Source organism: Lepidochelys kempii, chromosome 5, assembly GCF_965140285.1.
Source record: "Lepidochelys kempii isolate rLepKem1 chromosome 5, rLepKem1.hap1, whole genome shotgun sequence".
Lineage (NCBI taxonomy): Eukaryota > Metazoa > Chordata > Testudines > Cheloniidae > Lepidochelys > Lepidochelys kempii.
Window position 1 is genome coordinate 101,764,479 of NC_136384.1, and position 27,057 is coordinate 101,791,535.

Below are 27,057 nucleotides of genomic sequence, written 5' to 3' on the forward strand. Positions count from 1 at the left end.
CCTTACCACACAGCGCTTAGTCATGTTTATCGTAACCCAAATAGAAGTTTATTTGGCAGCTCTTAAGATGAAAATAGAAGTATAAGGATTGGAAACATATGGTTACAGATAAATACAAAATGCAGTCTAGAGCCTATACTTATTAACAAGTTCCTTTCCTGTCCAATAAGGTATTTCTCAACCAATGGTCACTCCATACGGTGCTTGTACAGTCAAGAGAGCCAGGATCCACTTTTCATGACACTCATGCTGGCAGAGTATCACCTTCTTAATGGACACCACCATGTGTCCTTCATAACAAGGGTGTTTTGTTAACTTAAATTTGCCTTGACTTTTCCCCAGTTCAAGGTATTGGTCTTGGGCTCTTTTGTGCTTTGTAAAGGTCCAAGCTCATACATTGTCTAGATTATGAACACTTGACTGGGGTGGGTCAAAAGAGGTCAGTTGTTCCCACTCTTGATTGAGTTAGCTTTGAGAACCACCTCCAGCAGGTTCGTAACAATATTTTATGTTACATAAGTCTTTAAATATTTTGTGTACATACTGCAATAGTCACGACAACTAGCGAGTTCTTAGCTTTTGGCTGAGACCTCATATGGCCCCCTTCAGTGAAATACCATGAAGATGGTGATCACAGGGGAAACATACCTGTCTGGGCATGACTAGGCAAGTTCCTGGGAATAGATTTATAACTGTTTAGCCCCTGTTTGCTGCCAGCACAGGACTGCCTAGGTCACAAGCACCAAAGGGTTTTTAAGGTGCTAGGACTTAGTATCTATGTTTTTAGTCTCTACACAGAATGTGCTGGTTTTTTTGTTAACCTACATTTGGGTAGATTTAGAACAACTTAGTTCACCAAGTTACCTGCACTTCAGAGAATATTGATATTCACCTGCCCTATTCTTAAATTAGCTACATTTTTCTTTTGTGATCCTTTTGTTTCTTATATAGAGATAGGAAAAGAGCTATTAGGTCACATTATCCATCTGCCTCCCAATGTAAGATTATCCACTACATTGTATTTCTCCAGTCGTAGTTTTGAATGACTCATACACTTGGGACTTCCACCCCTGTCCTTCAGCAGTTTCACAAGAGTCAGTGTTAGCACCAGTATCCTGGCCACATTCCAGTTGGGAAAACTTATATGGTGCTGACCAAAAATTCTCCTTGTAGCTTTAGTTGGCTACGGGCATGGTTACACTTGCAGGTGTAGAGCTCTGTCAGTTAAACCCGCCTTTGGAGAGCGCAGTAGGGAAAGCGCTGCAGTCTGTCCACACTGACAGCTGCAAGCGCACTGGCGTGGCCACATTTGCGGCACTTGCAGCAGCATTGGGAGTGGTGCATTATGGGCAGCTGTCCCACAGAGCACCTCTTCCCATTCTGGCGCCGTGGCTTGTGGGAAGGGGGTGGGGGGCATTCTGGGTCCTGTCCCAATGGCTCGTGATGCATTGGTTCGCATCCCAGCAATCCCTGTGCTTCCGTCCACATTTGGCGCCATCTTTCAATGTTTTTTGTACTGCGCACTCTGTCTTCCCTTTCGGTCTGCGGGAATGGAGCCCGAACTGCTGAGGAGTATGCTGACGAGTCTCACCACCACGTCACGTTTGGTAGTCGAGTTACTCCTTATGATCCACCCTGCGGCGCAAGGACATGAGATTGAGAGCTGCCCTGCCGGTGGAGAAGTGAGTGGCTATTGCAATCTGGAAGCTGGCAACTCCAGACAGCTACCGATCAGTCGCTAACCAGTTTGGAGTGGGAAAGTCGAACATTGATGCAAGTTTGCAGGGCCATTAGTCACATACTGCTCAGAAGAACCGTGACTCTGGGTAACATGCATGACATTGTGGATGGCTTTGCACAAATGGGTTTCCCTAACTGCAGAGGGGCGATAGATGGCACGCATATTCCAATTCTGGTACCAGCCCACCTAGCCTCTGAGTACATTAATCGGAAGGGGTATTTCTCTGTGGTTCTCCAGGCGCTTGTGGATCATGGTGGGCGTTTCATTGACATGAACGCTGGCTGACCTGGAAAGGTGCATGACACATGCATCGTTCAGAACACTGGCCTGTTCAGGAAGCTGCAAGCCGGGACTTTTTTCCCAGACCAGAAGATCACCGTAGGGGAAGTTGAAATGCCCATTGTGATCCTTGGAGACCCTGCTTACCCTTTAATGCCGTGGCTCATGAAACCCTACACAAAGAGCCTTGACAGCAGCAAGGAGCAGTTCAACAACAGGCTGAGCCAGTGCAGAATGACTGTGGAGTGTGCTTTTGGCCGTTTAAAGGGCCGCTGGTGGTCTCTGTATGGGAAGCTGGACCTGGCCGATGACAGCATCCCTGCCGTTATATCCGCGTGCTGTACCCTCCGTAACATTTATGAAGGGAAGGGTGAACGATTCACTCAGGCATGGAACTTGGAGGTTCAACATCTGGAGGCTGAATTTGAACAGCCAGAGAGCAGGGCTATTAGAGGGGCCCAGTGCGGGGCTGCAAGGATTAGGGATGCCTTGAGGGAGCAATTTGAAGCTGAAAGCCACCAGTAATGTCTGGTGCCTTGCAGGGGAGTGAAGTGCAGTGGTTCCAGTGTTAGTAGGAATCTGTGTTTGCTGCACTGACTTGCAGTGCTGTTTCTTTTCTGGGCTAAGGTATCTTTTACTGCATGCAATAATAAAGAATATTTTTAAAGGCAAAAAATCCATTTATTGAAAAGAAACACAACTGCTTGGGAAACAGACAGGGCAAGGGGGTGGGGTGGGGAACGGTACAATCACAGATTTGCGTATGTCCTGTTATCATACTCAGCCTTCCTGGCTGGAGTGCTGTGCAATGAGTGCTGCACTTCAGGATGGCTACAGTGCATAGTGATGGGGGTTGAGTGCAGTGGGTAAGGGTTGTAATTTTCAGGGCTGGGTGGAGAAGCTACAGGTGTTGGAGGCAGCGGGTGGTGGTAAGAAGCCGGATGTTGGGGAAAGCGGGTTGGAGGTGACATGGGGGCACAAGGGGAAAGAGTTTTGGGACAAGGGCTGCGGGTGGGGGGGGAGCGCGGTAGTGTTCCGCCTGCATGGCTACGAGCACCTGGATCGAGTCCGCTCGGCGCTCCATTGTGGTTATCAGCTGATCCATGCTTCGCTGCCAGAGCACCGCGCTTTTGTGCCGGCGCTCCTCGTTCGGCTGGCGGATCCTCCTTTCGCTGTCCCACCACTCCTGCGCTTTTTGATTTTCATTACGTGAATGCTGGATTACTTCATGCAACATGTCTTCCTTGCCTCTACGTGGCCTCTTTCTGATTCTTCGGAGTCTTTCGGCCGGTGATAACATGGACGGCTGAGATCTCAAGGTTGCAGCTGGAAAGGCAAAATGGAACACATAACAGCGGCAGCATTGTTCACGCCAGACAGAGCAATGATTCCCCCGTACTTAAGGGCAAGCGCAGTCTACACAACAGCATAATTTGCCCGTCCCAAAGTGAGCGCTCATAACCCACAGGAGCCCCAAAATGGTGAGTAAGCACAGGGTCAAGTGTGACTGATTGTTTCACGGCTGTACTGTCCTCTGGGGATCTGTGCCTTGGGGAGAGCCAACAGCAGCAGGGGGCTCCTATACTGAACACTGTTCTCACATTTTCCACAGGAGTTGGTCCTGGAAGATATCTCACTGCTGAGGGTGACCAGGGAAGCAAGGGAGGGTCTTCTACCGCCATGCGACTTCCGCCTTGTCCCATATGCAGCTTGCCTGTGTGCAGCAGTGGTCCCCCCGCCCCCTCACGGCACAGTGGGGTGGACAAGTTAGCTTTACTGGGACAAGGACCACAGTGACTCTCCCAGGAAACCTGTGAAAGTTCTGGATGAGACCTTTGAAGAGATCACTGAGGCCGATTACCTCAATGTGAGAGAGCACATCAACGCCCTATTCCGCATCTAGGCATGCATTCAACCCTAGCCCTCCTCACCCCAAGAGCCCACACCATAACTTCCTTCCCAAAATAAAAGCCGCTTACCGGGAACCTCTCCTGGTATTTGTCCTTCCCCAAGCACCGGCCGCAGCGACTGGCTACCTTCTTCCTGGCTTGAGAACAGCTCCTGGCTGCATGCATCTAGGGATTCCTGGGTGTCTTCCTCTGCCTCAGCACCCTCGCTCCCGCATTGCTGTTCCTCCTCCTCCTTCTGCCTTGTTGAACTGGGCTCTGAAGTATCCATGGTGGTACTTTGAGTGGAGGTGGGGTCGCCCCCAAGTATCGCATCCAGCTCTTTATAGAAACGGCAGGTCACGGGGGCAGCACTGGAGGGGCAGTTTGCCTCTTGGGCTTTGTGGTAGGTATTCAGCAGCTCCTTCACTTTAACCCTGCACTGCAGTGTGTCGCAGTCATGGCCCCTTTCCATTATGTTCCTTGATATCTGCCCGAAGGTATCATAATTCCTACGGCTGGAGCGCAGCTGGGACTGGACAGGTTCCTCCCCCCAAACACTGATGAAGTCCAGCACCTCGCCATTGCTCCATACTGGGGATCACCTGGCACGTGGAGGCATGGTCATCTGGAAAGATTCGCTGAGAACACTCCACGCCTGGCTGAGCAACCGGGAAGGGGATTTTCAAAATCCCAGAGAATTTAAAGGGCGGGTCTGACGGTTGGTCACCTGAGGGCGGGGCAGTAGCATTCAAAGTGATGACCAGAATGGTTACAACAGGCATTGTGGGACACTTCTGGAGGCCGATCAGAGCGCACTAACAGACCAGGGTGTTCACACTGGTGCCATGGTGCTCCAGCGGGGGCACACCAAATGTTATTCCACTCGCCGAGGTGGAGCATCAGGAGTGCTCTAGCCACGGAGTCAGAGCGCTCTACGTGCCTTGCCAGTGTGGACGGATAGTGAGCTAGTGCGCCCCTGCCTGGCTCCTTTAATGCGCTCTAACTCACAAGTATAGCCAAGCCCTAAGGCATTCTGCACCACATGTTCTAAGCTGTTAGGTAGTATTGTTGTGTATTGTGAAACACCGGTTTTCTGCACCAAAGTGGCTGCATTTCAGTGGTGGGTGAAGTGTTATTCATTCAAAGTTAACCCTTTATTTGAGTAATCACATTACTTCCTAGAGCAACACTCCCTTTACCCTAAGCCTGATCTGCAGTGAGCTTTTTTTGTAAAAGTCTGCCATTGCTGTAGCACTGATGCAGTCCCATCAGAGATAGCCAGGATGGGAGGACTAGTGTCAGTGGCCCAGAAGCATTTTCATCACCATGTTATGTGGATGACACAGTGGTAACAATGCCTGCTCCAATGTACACTAACGTACCCACCATTGCTACAACTAGTGGAGTTGCGCAGTTGTTAGAATGACAATGGGAAACTTTAAGAAAGAACTCAATATAGACACAGCCTCAGCCCATACTGAATTCCTTCCTTCCTTTGGCATTGGCACCTTTCACATATCTGCACATATCCGTTGTATCTTGTAATCTAGATAAGCTATGTACTCAGTTCATCCAGACTTTCCTCAAAGTCCGTCTCTCTGGTCTATTACATTTATTTGTATTACTACGTTGTTGTTAATAGGATACAGGTAGGGTGCATTGATTTTAAAGTGGTGATTTAAATCGGCAAGCAGGAAATCATTGATTTTTTTTTTTTTAATCTTGTTTTGCACATTTGTACTTCAGTGATTTTCCTAAAGAATGGTTCATTCTCATTGGTATAACTATTAAAAGAGCTTGATTTGCAACCATCTATAGCCTTTACGTTAAATTTGTTTTTGATAAGCAGCAGGATAATCTACAGCCATATATAGTTATTTAAACAAAGTTTAATATGCATTTATTCAGAGTCTTAGTTCAGGGGTTGGCAGCCTTTCAGAAGTGGTGTGCCAAGTCTTCATTTATTCACTCTAGTTTAAGGGTTCACGTGCCAGTAATACATTTTAATGTTTTTAGAGGGTCTCTTTCTATAAGTCTATAATATATAACTCGATTGTTGTAAATAAGGTTTTTTAAATGTTTAAGAAGCTTCATTTAAAATTAAGTTAAAATGCAGATCTTATCGGTTTAGTGTGATCCTTGCCCTTGGTTTTCCTTGCTGAGTTTCCAGTGTCTGGCACGTATTTGCATACTTTAAGCTGCACACAGGCTTCTGAGTGATCAGTTGTTAGCTGGCTGCAAGAGGGACAGAGGACAGATTTCATGTGTGAAAATACCTGTTCACACAAGTATGTGGATCCAAATGCTGAAAGCATTGCAAACGTAATTTTCTTCAAACAGTTAAATTTCACTGGCAGGGACGTCCGGCAGGTCAGAATAGAGGCCCCGTGATCTCTCTTGGTAGCTTCAAGTGCACTCCGCAGATCTCCAAACTTTGATGCCTACAATTCTGAACTTTTTAATTGAATGAGCTTCATTTTGAAATCTTCAACACCCATCCACTGAAATACAGACAAATTCAAGTCGCTTTCATTGAACTTTTCAGGTTTAATTAGAAAAGAAAGCATTGGGCCAAATTGCTGGAAATTTTGAAATCTGTCAGAAAATTCTGATTCCAGTTCTTGGATGTACATTCTAATCTCAACGTCAAACGCAGTGCGTTGTTCCTCATGGCGTGATAGTGATGTAAGCAGCAAATCAGGACTTAAAAATATCCCAGTACAGTGGCTCTGGAACAATTTTTAAGGTGGGGGTGCTGAGCTGGGCCCCCTCTTGCCCCTGTCTGCACCCCTCACTGTCCCAGGCTGGAGGCAGTGGGCTACAGCTGGGGGTGGCTGCAGAGCCACCTGGTCTGGTGGCTGGGACCCGGGGCCGGCAGACAGAACCCTGACTGGCAGGGGGCTAGTGGCTGGGATCCGGGGCTGGCAGACAGAACCCTGACTGGCAGGGGGCTGGTGGCTGGGACCTGGGGCCGGCAGCGGAGCCCCCTGGACCAGTGGCCAGGACCTGGGCAGTGTGAGTGCCACTGAAAATCCGCTCATGTGCCGACTTCGGCATGCGTGCTATGGGTTGGCTACCTCTGGTCTTAGTTTTTATGTTTTTAAATGGTGAATGAAGCTTTTCATTTACTAGAATATTTTTTTCCTCAGGGTTTGTGTCAAGTTGCATTTGGACAGAAATTTGGAATTCATTTAAAATGTACAATATCAGCATTTTAAAATTGTTGTGTTCTTTAAATGTACTGATACATAAGAAAAAAATAAGTTTAGCAAAACCTGATTTGTATTTACAAGTAACCAATTTATTAAACGAAGGAAGTGTAGCAGTTTGACTACTTACTGCCTCCTGAGCACCCCCTCCTGGGGTCATCCCATCTTTACTTCCCTTTCCTCCAGGTCCCTTTAAGAACTCTCTCTCCATTGACCTTCTAAGCTCAAATCCTTTGATTCACTCTTCACCAGTTCTCCTCAGGGTGGCAAGAGAGTTTGTCAAAAATAGAACTCAGGAGTTCAAAACAACCATGTTTGTCTTCCCTTCTTAAACTCCCAGTCACAGGCTTTGCCTGGCTAGGGTTCTGCAAGTGCCAGACATGCTCCTCACAGCTGCTGCTTCCACCAGCTCCACACAGCCTCCTATCCTGAGCTTCCCCAACTCACTGCCAGACTGCTTGCTTCTGACAGTCTTTCTCCTCCCCTCCTCTGCTGCCTTTTATATTGTAATCACCAGATTCCTTTCATGTGGCATTTTGTAATCTGGGCTGGCCTAGCCCCAGGCATTCCTGCCCATTGGCAACTCACCCTATTACACCAAGTATTAACGGTAGTTAGAGAATTGGCAAATTGTTTCTGGTCATCATGGGCCAGATTTTCAAAGGTATTTAGGTGCCTAAAGATGCAGAGGGGAGCCTAGTGAGATTTTCAAAAGAGCATAAGCAGGGTAAGTGCTTCACTCCAATGAAATCAAACAAACTCTGCCACCCATTGTTTTACATATAGGAAAGCTGGGGTTTAGTGATACTTTTCCACTTTGCAGAGAGATGAAAATAAATAATACTTGTACAATGCAATCAAAATTCACACTGATAAACTCAGGTGGGAATAAAATACACAAGATCTGCACCTTTTCCCTAGCACTGTGCTTTTTTTTACCAGAACTTTCACAGAGCACCAACACCTCCACTGGCTTTTTCAAAAAATGTTTATGTTCAGAAATGGCTCTTACAATTTCTCCAATGTCCAGATAGTGAAGGATATTGAGTATTATTTAGTCAAACTTCAGCCACTAATCAGTATAAGGTGGCGCAATTGTAGCTAATTACTGAAGGGTGACTTAAGAACTGTCTTTTTTATAGCTTTATTTCGAAGATATTGTCAAGGAATGCCTAGAGTAATGGGCAAGTGCTTCTTTTCAGGGGAGATATGTATACATCAAAATAAATAAACTTACAATCTGGATAAACTGTGTAGTAGGCAAACTGCAAAAATCTGCCAGATGAAAATTTCCCACACCTCTTCAGTGAGCCAGTGCCCCATCATGGTGGTTGGGGTTCCCAAGCTGTTTGGAGGCACTGGGTTTAAGATGGACAGTTTGGTTTTAGATGCCTTACCCAAAAAACGTGGGAGTTATTATTTGAAAAGAACCATGATACCTGGTGCAAGATTGGTTCTGGTAGCCTTCTAGTTGTTCCAAGGAACTCCAGATCACCATTTCTGTCTTCACAAAAAATATTATTGCTATAATAACTAATGAGAAAATGTGTATGATTTGGGTCTTCATAAGAGACGTTCTGTGGCTCATAAGACTTAATTAATTGGGAAAGTAAATTTGTGATCCTCCTGACTATTCCAGGTTATATGTCTCCTCACCCATCTCCTTTGGGAGCACCAGAACATGTGTCCAGTCCAATGTCTGGAGGGGGCCCAACTCCACCCCACATGCCACCAAGTCAACCAGGACCCATGATACCAGGAGATCCACAGGTCATGAGCCAACCCAACAGAGGTCCTTCACCTTTTAGCCCTGTCCAGCTGCACCAGCTTCGGGCTCAGATTCTAGCTTACAAAATGTTAGCTAGAGGCCAGCCTTTACCTGAAAATCTGCAACTTGCTGTTCAAGGGAAGAGGACATTGCCTGGGATTCAACAGCAACAGGCTTCTGCTAACTACAGCAGACCACCTGGTAAGTAAATGTGGGCTATGAAGCATGGGTCATATTCTGCCATCAGTTACACCAATGCAAAACTTTCAGCATCAGTGGTGGTGTGTGCATGCATGTGAGGGCCAGATTTTGGCCTCAGTATGAACATCGAGCTTCAGCTTTATATAAGTTGGACTAAGAGTGGCATAAAACCACTGCATTAAAAACACACTGTAAACTTGAAATCCAGTTAATTAAAAAAAATTGAGACTAAAGTATTTTTATGTACTTCAGCTGCCCTGGGTACCCTCTACCTTTTTTGTGGTGGTAAAAAATCATCACATTTTTACTATTCTCTTTTAAGTGCTTATATCCCACCCTGTACATAAACACTGACTAACAAAAAACAGGAGAAATTGACTGTGTAAGTGAAACAGTGAAACTGGCCATATGCAGAGTACTGAGAAATGCACTAAGTAAACTGAAAAATATAAACATTTTTTTCTTTTTTTCTGTCATAGTGATCTTAGATGTTACAAGCAACATAGTAGGTAAACACTTTTTAGACAGAAGCATGCTTTTTGTTTCTTAAACTGTGAACCTTTAAACACCCTTTGCATTTTCTGAACAGGTCTTTGCTTAAAACTCCTCAAGTTTGGGGTGTGGGCTCTTTTGTTTTGTCTGTAATTCACATACAGGAAAAATGTGTGGTGATGGTCCATCATGACCACCCTTCCCATCCTCGTCCCCTGGGAAAAAAGTTTATCCATCCAAGTTTATGCGCATTTTTTCATAATAGCTGTATCCTTATGGAAGTAACCTGTATGTATTTTTAGCTATACATCACTTTTTGGGTTTAGAAGCCCTTAAGACTTGATGATGCCTTATGAAAAAGAAAATACCAAATTATTTAGAGACCGTTTTAAATATCATTTATCTATTGCTTTTGTATCTCTCTCCCTTGTTACTAGGGGCTATGAAAACTTAATCTTTGTTTTTAACACTTAATCTCCTCCTGCTGTTTATTACCCACCTTAAGAAGTAATCCTCTGTTGGTGACATCAGAGTATCTACCAAACAGAGGATTATGATTTTAAGCAGGGAATAAGCAGCAAGAACAGATTTCAAAATATGCAGTTTTTTTTAAAGAGTTAAAGATTTCCATGAACTATCTGTGGATGAAATATGTTTGTGTTTGCCTTAAGTGCTAGTCAAGTAAAACTGATCCCAAATCACTTTTCTTTAGTTAAAAATTGGGGGTTAAAATGATTCTATTTTTCTTGTTAATAACAATTTTAATAACACTGCTGGTCACTTTATTTCAATGCACATGGCTTTGTCTTCCAGTCTTTTTTTTAGTAGATTTGATTTAAATGCACTTCATTACATTTCTTTTTCACACAGCAGAAATCCACTTAAATCTGTATTTAATTGCATATATAGACTTGTGGGCTGTATTTGTATATATAGACTTGTGTGCCAGAAAGTGGAGTGATTTCTGGAGCATAGAAGTGGAGCATAGGAATGCTGCGTATTTTAATATGTTTCTTTTCTCTGTCGAGTTGCAGGTATTGGGGTACATTCAATTACTGGTCCCACAACTGGGCCAGGACCTGCTTCAGGAGTGCCAGGACATGCAGCTGCTATGACCCCTAAACCTTGGGCAGAAGGTAGAGGAGAATACAACAATAATTTTGTACTACACAGTTAAGGTTAAACTCTGTAGGCAGGGCTTTGGGAGTAGGGACAGGAAAGGAAGTGGGGAGACAAAAAGGCATAAAGAAGAAATAGCATAACCTTTACTTTGCCTCACACATAAATATGAATGAGTGTCCTACAAATGATCAGACCGTGAATGACTTGGGCAGATGAAATTATTGTTGCTGTTAGGCAGCCTGAACATGAAACCCCTCTCTACAATCAGAATTAAATATATAAGCTGTTTGAGGGACAAGCATAAAACCTAATAAATAGGTAGTTACATTCTGAGCATGTTTAATTGCAGCAAGCTGTTCTGACCATTTTTCTGGCTACTGTAAACAAAAGTTTTCACACAATGGATAAAATTAGGCTTGCTTTTTAAAAAAATATACTAAATTTTAAAGTAGAAGTTAGTCTTCAAGGATTAGAGAACAATGTTACATTGTTCTTCTAGATAATCTGCTTTATAATCCGATATTCTGGGAATACATTTAAAAACGGTTGTTGGTTTTTTGAAACTTGAACTTGGAGTAAAAGAAGCAAGGTGATAGGACGAATTAAGAATATCAGTTTAATAGTAAATGTTCCTTTGTCTGGAACATTTTTGTTCAAAGATTAATTTTTTTTTTTTAATGCAGACACTGATATGATACAGATTTCTCCTATTAAAAAGGTCCTTATTCTGTGTCAGTACTTAAAGAGAATTAAATCTTGGAGAAAATGGGGACTAAATGATGGTTCGCTATCCTAAAAAGAAATGTCGTCAGATGACATTTATCGCTCTCTTTAAAAAAGATACGAAATATCACTGTCTAATCCATTGTAGCGTTACATTCCTTTGAGTGCTCCAACAAACTGAGCCCTGAAGATGAGCCATTTTCTCCAGGTGGGTTTCGGATCCTGGATCTGAAGAAAACTGATCCTGGGATTGAGGACAGATTCTGAGATTGTGTTTCATCAATTGAATTATTATACACCAACCTCTGCACCCCTTCAAAAAATACAGTGACAGCTTTATTGTTGCAGATGTCTGTGCTGTTGTTTTCAATGTCTCTCCCCCACATCTCCATCAAATCAGTAACTATTCGTCCATGCACAGTGGCCCATAAACTGCAACTCCCTATCTATCTCTATTAGATGCTACTTTCATGTTAAGTGATGCATTAAACTTTTGAAATTAGGAGAGTGCTACAGTTCAGAAGAAAAACCAAGTACCAAATACTTGAAATATTTACTAATATTACTATCTTAATCTGGGGTAGTGTGTGTTTTTTTAAAAAATGTAATTTTACAAATATATTAAGATATTGTAGAGTATATAAAAGTGGATGTTTTAATAAAATGAATACTGCTAACTTTTTTTCTGGCAGAGCTGTGGAAAGAAGCTTGCTCTTGGAGCTGGCCAAATTCTACTCCTGGGTGTATTTTCATATTCTACATGGGGACAGTGCCCACATAAGAGAGCAGAGTTTGACCCTCTGCCTAGATCTACCCAGTGCTAGAAGTCTCTTGTTGATACAAACACTACTCTTAAACCACCCCTTCCCCCAAATTAAATGAAAATATAGCCCTAATAAACTCTGTTGCCATTACTATTTTTGGATTACTTTCTGTATATTCTATATATACTACGGTATATTGTTCCTCTATGGGAATTGAAACCAATCTCAGTGTGTATTTTTGTTAACTTTGAAAGTTTGCCTCAGGTGCCTAGCTGCAGGTTTTTATGTTCAAAATAAAGCTGCTCTGTTTTTCACATGGCCACATTACTTGTTTTGCAGGTCAAGGCCCAGATATGAATGTTGCCAGTACCCCACAAAAGCTTGCTGTACCACCTCCTAGTGGAAGGCCTTCACCTGCCCCTCCTGCTGCTCAGCCTTCTGCAGCCATGCCTGGTCCTTCTGTACCACAGCAAACCCCTGGACAGCCTTCACCTATCGTCCAGCTGCAGCAAAAACAGAACCGTATCAGCCCCATCCAGAAGCCACAAGGACTGGATCCTGTTGAAATACTCCAGGAGCGTGAATACAGGTAAAGAGGGATACATGAGACTTAAACCACACATGCTTCAGTGTTGTATTTGTGGACACTTGCTCTGGTCTCTCTTGCAATTGTGGCTCATAATGGTCATAATTAAAATCATTCTTTTGAGAGGGGCCATAGTGAAAACTAATATAGAGACATCAAACTAAAGGGTGATTCTAAAGTTTACTTTAAAGTTAAACATGTGCTCAAGTGCTTTGCTGGATCAGGACCAAAAGGACTCAGGTTGTGAAACTAAAATCCTTAGAATCAACATGGAGGCTATTTTAGCAAAGATTATCAATCACAAGAAGTATTCAGAATTATAAACAAAGGGGAAAACAGACAGCTGGAATCCAGGGGCAGAGGAGGGGGATACTTAAGTGCCAAGAACTCAAGTATATCTTCCAATAAGTGGGCATCCATCCCAAGTGATTCCAATAAAAAGGAACAAGGTTTAACAGATGAAATGTAAAATGGAAATTAGGAGGGCCAGGATGGAAATCAAAGAACAAATAGCCAAATAAAAAACAGGAAGTTTGTCCAATGTAATGTGAGTTGGCTGATCTACCAGGAAGTAAAGGGCACAAGCAAGCAAGCCAAAACAAAGATTTTAAAAAATACCAAAAATGAGGTCCTTATGCTCATATTTAGGCTCTTAAATAAAAGTGTCCTGACTAAAAAGTGCTGAGGACCCAGGAGTGTCTGTTATAATAGCATATCAACCTTCATACTTAATTATTAATATTTAATTATTTGTGTTACTGTAGCACCAACAACCCCCAGTCGTGGACCAGGACCCAGTTGTGCTAGGTTCTGTACAAATACATAATAAAAGTTGTCCCTTGCCCCGAGAGCTTACAATCTAAGACAAGAGACAACAGGTGCAGACAGACCAACATACAGGGGAGTACAAAGAAACAATGTGACAGTATTGGTCAGCGTGATAGGCAGGTGTCTGCAGGGCCTACCTAGGGTTAAGAAAAAAATTCCCCTTTGGGACAGTGGTGGTTATACAGTTGCCCATTTTATAGGGGTTTGCACCTTCTTCTTAAACCTCTCATATTGGTCACTGTCAGACTAGATGTTCCATTTGTCCAATCTGGAATGGCAGTGCCTATGTTCCAATTACTGAAAAGGTAGAGGCCTAAGGAAATAGAAATGGGAAGCAGGATCTAATGACATTTGTTTCAGGAACGTGCTCAAGCTTTACAAATTTCTGAGGGAGGATGATTGAGATGAACTTTTATAGAATATGAAATGTTTAGCAGCAGTGTGCTAGAAAGGGCGTCTAGTAAGTGGGTGAGATGTGTACAATAAAATGATTTGGACTCTAATGTTTTGCTTAGAAGAGACCATTACAGTGTAGGTAACTTAGTTTTATCCAGAGTGTCATAACTCCTCTTTTGTGATGCAGTTCCAGGATTTGCTTCGTTCCAAGCTTTGTTTTCTGAGAGACAAAATGATCAAATTCAAATAGCCCAGTTTTGGTGGGCAAGGTAGTGTGATTACAGTACCCTAAGCAAAACTAGAAAATTGTGCAGAGATGGGGAAGGTCTTACCTAGGAATACCCTGCAGAGGACAATATCTGGCATGATTCTGCATCATTGCATCTTAACTGCCTTGAAGGATGTTTAGAGGTACTTCAGTATGCTGTAAATAAGCTTCTAAGACAGAACTGCCCTGTCAACTAAGAGTTATGATGCTGCTCAAAGATCTACTTAGTATCTGTAGTACTTTGCATAATATGACACATTTGTAATGGCAAAAAGTATCTTACTAATGATTAAGAACAGGCCTAAAGGTACACTCTCTGTACTACTTTTGAAACTCTTTTTTCAGGCCCTGATCCATCAAAACAGTCAAGCTTTTGCTTCAATTAAGTGTGCAATTTGCTGGATTGAGTCCCTAGTCACTAGCATCGTTTTTACCTTAACTTGGAATGGCCTTACCTGTTTCATTGTGTACGGTTATTGTAGTTTAACAGCATTTTCAGAAAATATATATGATACACAAAGCTTAGTACAATTTAACTTTTGTTCTTATGGAAGGGGATATAGCTATGACATGAGCCAGGAATCCTATGGGCCAGTGCCACACGCACTTTCATATATGACTGATGGTGCCCCTCAGCCTTCATCTGTAACTGCTTCTTCTCTTCTAACCCTGCTTCTTCAAGGATCAGAGATTGCTATTTGTGCCGGATTGTATGGCTTAGGGATGTATACAAATGGGGACCTACAGGAGATCACATAGCTATTCTTTTTCCTGAATTAATCCAGGGTTTGAATGTGGATCTCTTAGCAGTGCATTAACAGACTGTGTCTACCTCAAGGCTAAAGTATAGTGTTCTTTGGATTCAAACCATGTCTTTAAGGCTCTGGCCTGTCTTGAAGATGCTGAGTAGTCACAGGACCCCAGCAGGACCTTAGAGAACCTCAGAGAGGCATTGTGCCTTGGGAACTCCCCAATGTGAATGGGAAGACATGAAGGGTGTGACACATTCTTCACAGCTAGTCAACAATGTTGGCTGGTAGAAGTTCGGAAGAGGGGGGCGTGATCCCATTCTCCCCCATTCACTGCCTTTGGGGTGGCTAGTGGTTCTGGCTCCACACAGGTTTTAAGCTTGGAGTGCAAGGAATATGACTGTGACTAGTCCTTGTGCAAGGATCAGAAGAGTGTCTTAGGAACCTTGAACAACTGCTTCATCTTATCCATTGTATGGCTGCTTGGTTTGAAATACCCTCACTTTGTATCTTTTGGGCAAGCTGCAAAGACATATTGTATAGGTTTTTGGAGAGGGCTGAGGGTATGCTGCCCTGAATGAGGAGAGGTTGGAAAGGATTTTTTTTTTTTTTTTGGTAGGTGGCAGGCTGGCTGAGTTGTGTTGTTTTTTTTTTCTTGACTGCTGCAGCGGATTTTGTTTTGTTGTAGTAAATTTGTTGGTACACTTTATCTAACAGTATCAAATTTATGTGCCTTTTTGCACAATGGGAGCAGGACATGACAACTATAGTTAAGGTAGTATAAGCATTCCCATCCTCAGAACCCATCGTAGTTGCTGATATGTCTCTGAAATGGTCAGGTATTTAGTTTGGTCTGTGCCTGAAGTTTAAATGTGTTGTAAATGTTTGAGTAAAAACCAGATCATCCATCTTTTTTTGGTAGTAAGAGAATGGAAAAATACTTTCCTTATCATAAAAAAGATTCTTGCCACTTCTTTACCAGTTCTACACTCCAGACATCAAGTACCAAAACTTTAAATTTGGCATATAGCCCTCATTGTAGAAAAGTATCTGAATATTTCAGTGGAACATAAGAACATAGGAATGACCATACTGGGTCAGACCAAAGGTCCATCTAGCCCAGTATCCTGTCTTCCGACAGTGGCCAACGCCAGGTACCCCAGAGGGAATCAACAGAACAGGTAATCATCAAGTGATCCATCCTCTGTCGCCCATTCCCAGCTTCTGGAAAATGGAAGCTAGGGGCACCATCCCTGCCTGTCCTGGCTAATAGCCATTGTTGAACCTATCTAGTTCTTTTTTTTTGAACGCTGTTATAGTCTTGGCCTTCACAACAGTCCCTGGCAAGGAGTTCCACAGGTTGACTGTGCATTGTGTGAAGAAATACTTCCTTTTGTTTGTTTTAAACCTGCTGCCTATTAATTTCTTGTGTTATGAGAAGGAGTAAATAACACTTCCTTATTTACTTTCTCCACACCAGTCATGATTTTGTAGACTTCTGTCATATCCCCCTTAGTCGTCTCTTTTCCAACCTGAAAAGTCCCAGTCTTATTAATCTCTCCTCATATGGCGGATGCTCCATACCTCTAATAATTTTTGTTTCCCTTTTCTGAATCTTTTCCAATTCTAGTATATCTTTTTTGAGATGGGGCGACCATATCTGCACGCGGTATTCAAGATGTGGGCATGCCATGGATTTATATAGAGGCAATATGATATTTTCTGTCTTATTATCTATCCCTTTCTTAATGATTTCCCAACATTCTGTTTGCTTTTTTGACTGCCGCGGCACATTGAGTGGATGTTTTCAGAGAACTATCCACAATGACTCCAAGATCTCTTTCTTGAGTGGTAACAGCTAATTTAGACCCCATCATTTTATATGTATAGTTGGGATTATATTTTCCAATGTGCATTACTTTGCATTTAAAAACATTGAATTTCATCTGCCATTTTGTTGCCCAGTAACCCAGTTCTGAGAGATCCTTTGGTAGCTCTTCGCTGTCTGCTTGGGACTTAACTATCTTGAGTAATTTTATATCTGCAAATTTTGCCACCTCACTGTTTACCCCTTTTCCCCAGATCATTTATGAATATGCTGAATAGGACTGGTCCTAGTACAGACCCCCTGGGGACCCCACTGTTTACCACTCTCCATTCTGAAAACTAACCATTTATTCCTACCCTTTTGTTTCCTATCTTTTAACCAGTTACCAATCCATGACTTCCCTCTTATCCCATGACAGCTTACTTTGTTTAAGAGCCTTTAGTGAGGGACCTTGTCAAAGGCTTTCTGAAAATTTAAGTACACCAAATCAACTGGATCTCCCCTGTCCACATGCTTGTTGACCTCCTCAAAGAATTCTAGTAGATTGGTGAGGCATGATTTCCCTTTACAAAAACCAGGTTGACTCTTCCCCAACAAATTATGTTCATCTATGTGTCTGACAGTTTTGTTCTTTACTATAGTTTCAACCAGTTTGCACGGTACTGAAGTCAGGCTTACTGGACTATAATTGCCAGTATCAGCTCTTGAGCCCTTTTTAAAAAGTGGCGTCACATTAGCTATCTTCCACTCATTTGGTACAGAAGCTGATTTAAATGATGTGTTACAAACTATAGTTAGTAGTCCTCCAATTTCACACTTGAGTTCCTTGAGAACTCTTGGGTGAATCCCATCTGGTCCTGATGTCTTAATACTGTTTACTTTATCAATTTGTTCCAAAACCTCCTTTAATGACACCTCAGTCTGGGACAGTTCCTCAGATATGTCACCTAAAAAGAATGGCGCAGGTTTGGGAATCTCCCTCGCATCCTCAACTGTGAAGACCGATGCAAAGAATTCGTTTAGTTTCTCCACAATGGCCTTATCGTCCTTGAGTGCTCCTTTAGCATCTCGATCATACAGTGGCCCCACTGGTTGTTTAGCAGGCTTCCTGCTTCTGATGTACTTAAAAGAAAAAATTTGCTATTACTTTTTGAGTCTTTGGCTAGCTGTTCTTCAAATTCTTTTTTGACCTTCCTAATCATATTTTTACACTTCATTTGCAAGAGTTTTTGCTCCTTTCTATTTTCCTCACTAGGATTTAACTTCCACTTTTTAAAGGATGCCTTTTTGTCTCTCACTGCTTTTTTACTTTTTTGGTTCTCTTACTATGTTTTTTAATTTGGGGGTATACATTTAAGTTGAGTTTCTATGATGGTGTCTTTAAAAAGTTTCCATGCTGCTTGCAGGGATTTCACTTTTGGCACTGTACCTTTTAATTTCCGTTTAACTAATTTCCTCATTTTTGTATAATCCCCCTTCCTGAAATTAAATGCTACAGTGTTTGCCTGCTGTGGTATTTTCCCCGCCACAGGGATGTTAAATTTAATTATAGTATCGGGGTGGCCAACCTGTGGCTCCAGAGCCACATGTGGCTCTTTGAAAGATAATATGCGGCTCCTGATAGGAGCTGACTCTGGGGAAAAATGGTGAGTGCTCAGCTCCCCCTTCTTCCCCCAGTGCCTCCCACCTGCCAGCGACCCCCCACCCCAATCAGCGCCTCCTCCTCTCTCCCCTGTGCCTCCTGCCTGCCGCGATCAGCTGTTTTTTGATATGCAGGAGGCGGGGGGGGAGGAGGGGGAGGAGGAGCGCAGGAGGCTCGTGGGGGCAGGGAGGAGTGAGGACACAGCTCACTTGGTGGAGGGGGTGGGAAGAGGCGGGGTGGAAGTGGGGACTTGGGGAAAGGAGTGAAGTAGAGAGTGGGGCCTGGGACAGAGCCAGTGGTCCAGCATCCCCTTGCCAGCCCCAGTGTCTCCTTGAATAAATCACACGGTGACTAGCTGGTGTGGAAAATTTTAATCTAAATTTTTCTTACACCATCTTACAATGGAAGGCAAGTGCAAACAGAAAAGAAAATACACAGATGAAAATTGAGCCTTCCAACAGGAGTGGGAGAATAAGTACTTTTTCGTTAAACATAATGGTAAGGTCATGTGTCTTCTTTGCCAGGCTTGTGTCTCAAAGTTCAAATCTTCAAACTTTCAGCGTCATTTCGCTTTGAGCCATGCACATATGAATCAAGAATTCCCACAAGGTTCTGAACTCTGCTCATGGTGTTCATGTTGGTAGTTGCGAAAAGCCACTTCCTTTACAGAAGCTCACTGCCATTGCAATGGATGGGGCTCCGTCCCTGGGGGAACTGCAAATGGATTAGTAGGGATTTGTAAGTCTGATGAGAGCTTTCCCGAATTTTGGACATTTCACTGTATTATTCATCGGGAGCAACTGGTGTCTAAAAATCTCTCAAATTTGATCACATCATGAAACCTGTCTTGCATATTGTGAAATTCAGTCTTTCAAATACACTCAAGCACAGACCATTTCAAAATGTAATTGAAGAATTGGATGAAGACGACTTCCCTGCCGATTTGCCATTTCACTGCGCAGTTTGATTTTTCGAGCTCCTGGAACCAGTAAAATTGTTTATGGAGGAGAAGCACAGAATATACCCGAGCTTACAGATCCTGGATGGCTTCTAGACTTGGCATTTCTTGCAGACATGCTGCTGCATTTGGATAAACTAGATGTGGATTTACAAGGAAAATTCCAGTTGCTGTCTGATCTAGTGCAAGGCATATTTGCATTCATGAACAAACTGCAGTTGTTTCCCAGACAAATGCTTGAGGGAGAGCTGACACACTTTCCCTCAATGTCACAACTTCGAGCCAGATCAAAAGAAGATGCAGCAGACCCCCTAAAATGGAGCACAACTAGGTATACGAGCGTGATTAAAGATCGTAAGCACAGTTTTGAGGAAAGATTCCAAGATTTGCTGCAGAAAAGACCTCAAATCAGATTTCTGATTGACCCTTTTAGTGCTGAAGCGGATTGTCTGAAGCCGCCTTTAGTCACTGACGAAGAAACATCCCAGATGGAAATAATAGAACTGTTAGAAGATTGAAATCTGTTCAGAAGTCAGAGGGGACCCTTACTTTCTGGAAATCTGTACCAGAGGATAAATACCCCAACATCAGAGGTGCAGCCCTAAAATTAATCTCGATGTTTGCCTCGACCTATCTTTGTGAGTCTGTTTTCTCGACACTCAAATATGTGAAATCCAAGCTCTGATCCGTTTTGGCAGACAGCCACTTAAGAGAACTGCTGTGTGTGAGCACAGCTGAATAAAAACCAAACTTCAAGGGAATTGTTGAAAGCAAAGATTGCCAGAAGTCCCACTTAGTAAAAGATTAAGTTATTATTGTTAACTATACATTATAAATGTATAATAAATATACATGATCAACTTATGTTATGATTATGTGCATGCATATATATATCTATACACACAAATACATATATGTGTATAATCAGTACATATTACTGGGGCTCTTTGGCAATGTACATTGGTAAATTCTGGCTCCTTCTCAGGCTCAGGTTGGCCACCCCTGATATTACGGTCACTATTACCAAGCAGTCCATCTATATTCACCTCTTAGACCAGATCCTGTGCTCCATTTAGGGCTAAATCAAGAATTACCTCTCCTCTGGTGGGTTCCAGGACCAGCTGCTCCAAGAAGCAGTCATTTAAGGTGTCAAGCAACTTTATCTCTGCATCCCATCCTGAGGTGACATGTACCCAGTCAGTATGCGGATAGTTGAAATCCCCCATTATTAATGAGTTTTTTATTTTAATAGCCCCTCTCATCTCCCCAAGCATTTCACAGTCACTATCACCATCCTGGTCAGATGGTCGGTAATATATTCCTACTGGATATGTTCCTGTGGTGTAACCAAGTTATAAGCTTTGAAAATCGCCTACTGTATATGTGCAATAGGCTCAGGTACGGGCTCTCCTTGCTTAGGTTGTGAAGTGTAACACTAAGGAACGTCATACTGCGCATGCATGGCTAATGTAACTGCCTAGGGAAAAGTGACCTGAAAGTATGTGTGGGTAGTGCACCTCGGCACATGTGCACCCTGTGAGAGGTTGATGGAGTGCTTTTGCAGACCTCCAAAGTTGCACAGGATAAGATGTGTACTGCTGTGCACGTCTTTCTTGTCTTAAAGGTGCAGCATGGCGTTCTTCTCCATTAGCCATTTGTTAAATGGACAACTACAGATGGAGGAGCAGTAATAGATCTAGTAACATATTGTTGAGACTGAAGAAGCCTTGGAAACTGATGACATGTCAATGGGAGACTTTCTACATTTAATAGATTTCCCCTTCCTCCCCCAAAAGCACCACATTTTGACATTAAAAAGCTTTAGCTTAAATCAACAAAAAAGCAAGAAAATTTAGAATTGATGTTGCCCCTGAATTCACTTGGTTGTGCCTCGCTGCTCTTGCAGCATATGTTGCTGTGAGATGAAATTAGGGTATAATTGTTGTTAATCCCTGTGTGACTAATGGTAGATTAAAAGAAACTTGGATATTTAAAATACTCATTGCTATAAAAAGTTTAAATTACTACTAAGTGTTGAACTTTTAAATTTGCTGTGCTACTTGATATATGGCCAAAGTGGTAAATTCATGACATGCTTTTATAAAACTCCATTTTAATACTTCCTTGGAAATAAAGTGCTACTTTAATCTTAATAAATATGTCTAAAACTAATAATGTGTAGTGTAATTTAATGTTGTTCCACTAGGTGGAATGGCTCTCCTCCCCACCAGCATTAATTAAAAAAAATGGCACTTTCCAGCATCTTTAATTTATGATTGCTGCAAACTATGTCCTTTTATTGTCTGAAAAGGGTCTCCCTTTTATAAAGCTTTCTTGCTTGCTGCCTGGTATCCGTTTCCTACAGCCTGCAGTGATCTGGCATAATTTCCACAGTTACCCTCAATTGGTGAGGGAGAGGTAAGTATCACCTACTTTGCAAGGAGATCTCTATCTTCAGTTTGTAATGCGATAGCCATGTTCTGATTAGATGAAGATAAAGTGCTGAACTGCAGAGATTAATTAAATGTTCCTTTAAATAGGGTTAGTAAGTCCTTCAAGCACTTGAAAAAGGCATTTTTCTTCTTGACCCTCTATTATCAATGAATGACTTAATAGCCTTTAGCATTTTCCCCTGAAGAGAGGAATAGTTCAACATATTTTTATCAGTTTGAGGGATTAGAAGATGAGCATGGTCCAAAAAAGTCTAAGTGTTCGATGCATTTGCTTTAGGTGAAAAGTGGCTGCCATAAAATTCTTTAAAAGTTAATATTGCAATACATGGAAAAATAATTACCATCGAACTGACACTGTTCCTTTTTTTTTCTTTTTTTCTTCATTATTCCTACGTGTTGGGAAAGGACCTGGGTATCATTGTGAACAGCTCAGTGAAAATTGCTTAAACTTCACCACATTAAGCAGATAACATTAGAATATTTAAAGAATGGGATAGAAAATTATGATGAAAATATTATAATGCCATTAATTTATATAACGGCACACTTTACCTAGAATAAGTTCAGTCTGTTCAACCTATCTAAATATACAGAATATATCAAAATAGTATCAGGCCCAGAGAGCAGCAAAGAAAGTGATCAGCAAATATCCAAAGAGCCACTCCCACCCCTTTTACATCTAGGGTGCAGCTAACAAGCCAGGCCTGGCAGAAAGAATTGGTCTGAATCAATCAGCGTCTCACTACTGTTCCAACAACCTGGTCACAAGAAAAGTCAACAGAGAAACTCTGCCAACAAGTTGCAGTTATACAAAATCATTAGCGATATACAATGACGGTAAATCAGTGTTTTTTGTTCACCCTCTCATGTAATGCAAGAACAAGGGACAGTCAATGCAGCTAAAAGAGAACAGATTTAAAACTAATAAAAGGAAATAAATTATGTACTGTGTTTTTAAAAAAAATAAACACCCCCCCAAAAAACAAACAGACAAACAAAAAGCCACCAAGAAATCCCCAGCGTGTGGAATTCATTACCACAAAATGTCAGTGAGGCCAAGAACTTAGTGGGATGCAAGAAAATGAAGATGGTATGGATAATGAAAACATTCACAGTTACATTAGATAGGATTGGTTTTTTAAAAAAAATAAAATGTATAAGAGATATATGTAAACTCTTTCTGAAGCATGTGATATTAGCCACTTTTGGAAATGGGGTACTGGACTAGATGGACCACTTGTCTGATCCAATGTGGTATTCCTGTGTCCTACTTGAGACATGGGTTACTACAGCCCTTCCAGAGAAGGTGCATTGGGAGGCATCCATTGATAACTGCTCAAACCATTTTTTGAAAAATTGTGTTTCCACCTAAGTGCACTGGCTGGCCCCATTTCTGGGTCTCACTTGTCAGAAAGCAGGGCAGTAGTCCAAATACTCAAAGATTTAGCAGATTAGTATTTACCTTTCAGTAAATTGAAGATGCATCTAGAGGTCTGGCTAAGCTGGTGCATGTAAATACTCTGTGGTATCAGTTCTCTGGTTTCCCTATTGGTTTCTGTAGTTTTAAGCTTGTGTTTTAAACTAAAAGTTAAGCATCTGGGACCTGATCCTGTAGCATCAAACTCAGTAGGAGTTTTTACATTGACTTCACTGAGCATAAGATCAAGCCTTAGCCCTCATGGCTGCAGACAACACTGTTCAGATGCCTTACTGAGTAAGTCAAAACAATAGATGTCATTGCACACATAGCAGAAGTCATATTGACTCCAAAGAGAGTAAGATTTGGCTTTAACAGTTTCATAGGTGATTGCCTCAGCAGAAACATTCCAGCTATTTTGGGACTGGGAGATTGAGAAAAATCGTAGCTATGATCTGGACTCATCATTATGAGGATAAGAACCAGGCATCTCTGAACTTCTCAGAACTATAGACCTGGTCTACACTAGGAAATTAGGTCAATATAATTATGCCATTCCTGGGTTTGAAAAATCCACACTCCTTGGCGATGCAGTTAAATTGATCTAAGCCCCGCATTAGACAGCACTAGGTTGATGGGCGAATTCTCCCATCGACCTAGCTATCATCTCTTGGGGAGGTGGATTACCTACCCGTCAATGTAGTCAGCATCTTCACTCAAGTGCTACAGTGCTGCAGCAGCTCTGTTGCAGCATTTTAAGTGTAGACAAGCCCTAAGTCTCTTTATGCATCAGTCAGCTGCTAGTCTGTGTGGATGTGCAGTAGTCAATCTAATCCTCCTTTATAAGGGCAGGAGGTAGGGAAGCCACTAGACTTCTCAAGTTGTTTTGCATCTGTAACGGCACTGAAATTCCCTCACAATCACCAAGTCCAATTAGAGATAGAGTTGTACAAAATGTGGATTTTTGTAGTGTCAGATTGTTACTTGAAAGAACAAAATCTCCCAGTGTTACTTTCTGAACAAATAACTCTCCTGTAGGAATCATAAACTTCTCCTCTGGACCTGAACAAATATCTATTGCCGTTAATGGAACTCTTTCTTGCCAGAACAGTAACTCCTCTTGATTTACTGTTCAATCTGTATGAAAAACCTGACTGACCTAATTCAGCTTCAATTTTCTGTACTCTTGAGGACACTAAATGAGTCTCCTGCAATTATGCAGTATTACAGCCTTTTTGTTGTTTCAGGAAGTTTCAAATCTTGTATCTCTTTCTCAGACTACGTATTGCATCCTATTGATGTTGAGACAAAATAGTATGTAGAGGAGCAGTGCTTAAAATACAGATCACTGTTCTAACTGGTAACTTCTTTAAGGAATGTACGTGAAGTAGTGCTTTGCACAGAGTGATTTTGCCAGGGCCAATTTAATTTCATGTGCCCTCGGTTACCATTTGTATGATTCTAGTCCATTTCATATAGAAGCAGGTATTTTGGGGTCAGCATTGCTCTTGTATATCCCAATAGCTCCAGTAATCTAACAGATTACTTGTTTTCAGGCCTTCCAAACTGAGACATCTGCCCTCCTGTTCTAATGGACAGACTACCAGGGTTGGTTCACTATACCACAGAAATGAAAGTGCAAGATTAATGGTCAGTGAACTCTGTGGATTGTGGTAATTTACTGTAACAAAAGGTAAATTTAACACCAGTCCAGTGTTCAAGGCCCTCAAAATATCTCAACTACTTCCCTATGTAATGTTAAAGTTCAGTGAGTGTCTGCCACTCTAATTTAACACAAGATACAGCAAAGGGACTAGTTAAGATCTCTTAAAGGGATTTTTTTAAAAAGAAATCTTCTCTGGTGACATATTTATGAACGGCAGCTTTGTAGCATGGTAATGCAGAACTGTACTATGAATAGATTATTCATTCTGTAAATTCACTCTTCAACAGAGAATTAATTTATATCGCCACTGTAGCTGCTTCCTTATGCAATACTGTTTTCATTGTTTCCATTTTTAAATACCATAGACGTCTACATAGCGTTGTATAGTACTACTACAATGAAAAATTGCCCAGGCAACTATTAGGTGACCAAAAAAAAAAGGTGGGAGGAGATTTACTCTGTTTTTTTTGTATTAGCACAATATTGCAATGTTTAGATTATATACACGTCAGCAGAATATTTTTTCCTTAAAAACCTTTCATCAAAAAAATTTTTTTTGTTTTGCTTTGCTTAAGTTTCATGGAAACTGGGACCTGCAGAAAATTGACCTGTCAATATGTCCAATCCTGCTCTCATTAAAATCTTTGGTAAAACTTGCACTGACTTTAGTGGTACATCAGTGTGCCTGTAAAGTATCATAGAGGAGCAGTGATAAGCAGGCCTTTTTACATCAGTGTGCCTGTAAAGTATCATACGTGGGGCTGGTTGCATCACCTGTTATGCAGCTTGCGGTCCAAAATATTTAATGACTGGATTACTTAGAATTCATTCAGAAATTCTTGCTGGTTATTGATTATAATCCATTTTTATCTAGTTCCTCTGTTTGCCAGAAGCTGGGAGTGGATGACAGGGGATGGATCACTTGATGATTGTCTGTCTTGTCCATGCCCTCTGAAGCACCTGGCATTGGCCACTGTCGGAAGACAGGATACTGGGCTAAACGGATCATTGGTCTGACTCAGGATGGCTGTTCTTATGTATTATTTTGGAGCAGAGGTGATGTGGAATAGGAATGGGTGGTGTATGTGGCTTTAAAAAGCATAAGTTACAATTGCCTTTTTAGGTATAAGCAGTTCTCTAGTTTGGTTGGTATGACATGGCCAATATCCTTAACATTTTGCTTTAACAAATTCATTTACCATGTTGCCAACTAGTCTATTAATGCTATTATCAATTTCTTACCTGTGTTATATTGTGATGGAGAGAAGATGAGTGATAGTATGGGTTTGGCTGTGAGTCTGTTATCCTTTTCAGGAGAGAGTAGGATCAGCCTTTTAATTTATGTAATCAGACTTCCCTTATAAATCTCCAGAAGTGTGTATGTCACGTGTAGCATGGGTAGACTAGATAAATTCTCATCTCCATGGCTTTGTAAAAAATGGGGACAGAAATTCTCTCCTCTGGCTCCTATTGTTGATTCACTTGCATTGCAATGCAGATCATGGCCCAAAATGTTTAACAACTGGACCACTTAGAATTCATTCAGAAATTCTCACTGGTTATTGGTTATAGTCCATTTTAATCTCGTTGTAAGAATTCCATGGTTGAAATTACACTGAAGTTAGACAGCACTGTATTTCAAAAGTACCTAAAAGCCAAAAGGAATATTAAACCACACATACATAGTGTCATTAAAAGTAGCATTTTGGGGTTCATGTTTGTTTGTCATTGACTGCCTGATCAAATATGCTGAGTTACAAGTAAAACAAAACAAAACAAAACACCAGTTTACAAAGATTATATAACTACCAGCACTACAAACTCACTTTGGAATTTGAAAGTGAAGCTGTATTCTTTCTGGCTTGTGCACCATGGTTGGTCTTAAAAGAGTTTGCAACTGGAAATTAATTTTGTGGGGGGTGAGTGAGCCAGAATAGAATCCTAATAGCTCTGCAATGCCAACAGTTTGTTTAAAGAATAAAGAAAGTGAAAACTTAAATTTTGTCAGTAGAATAAGCACGTAGGGTTTTGATCACCAACAAGAAACAGTTCCGCTAAATAAGAATATTGCATTCTTA

The 27,057-nt window shown here is 41.8% G+C and overlaps 1 protein-coding gene across 7 annotated transcripts in view; it reads left to right on the top strand.

The window, feature by feature from the left end:
• SMARCA2 (SWI/SNF related BAF chromatin remodeling complex subunit ATPase 2) overlaps window positions 1-27,057 on the top strand; it is a 182,950-nt gene that overhangs the window by 26,288 nt on the left and 129,605 nt on the right. For 4 of the 7 annotated variants that reach the window (XM_073345222.2, XM_073345221.2, XM_073345225.2 and 1 more), the window contains 4 exons: window positions 8,758-9,087; window positions 9,567-9,596; window positions 10,614-10,715; window positions 12,528-12,777. In XM_073345222.2, the coding sequence (XP_073201323.1) occupies window positions 8,758-9,087; window positions 9,567-9,596; window positions 10,614-10,715; window positions 12,528-12,777 (712 nt within the window). Of the gene's footprint in view, window positions 1-8,757; window positions 9,088-9,566; window positions 9,597-10,607; window positions 10,716-12,527; window positions 12,778-25,930; window positions 26,036-27,057 lie in introns of those variants that run through there. The other 3 variants (XM_073345223.2, XM_073345224.2, XM_073345226.2) reach the window with 3 other exon arrangements.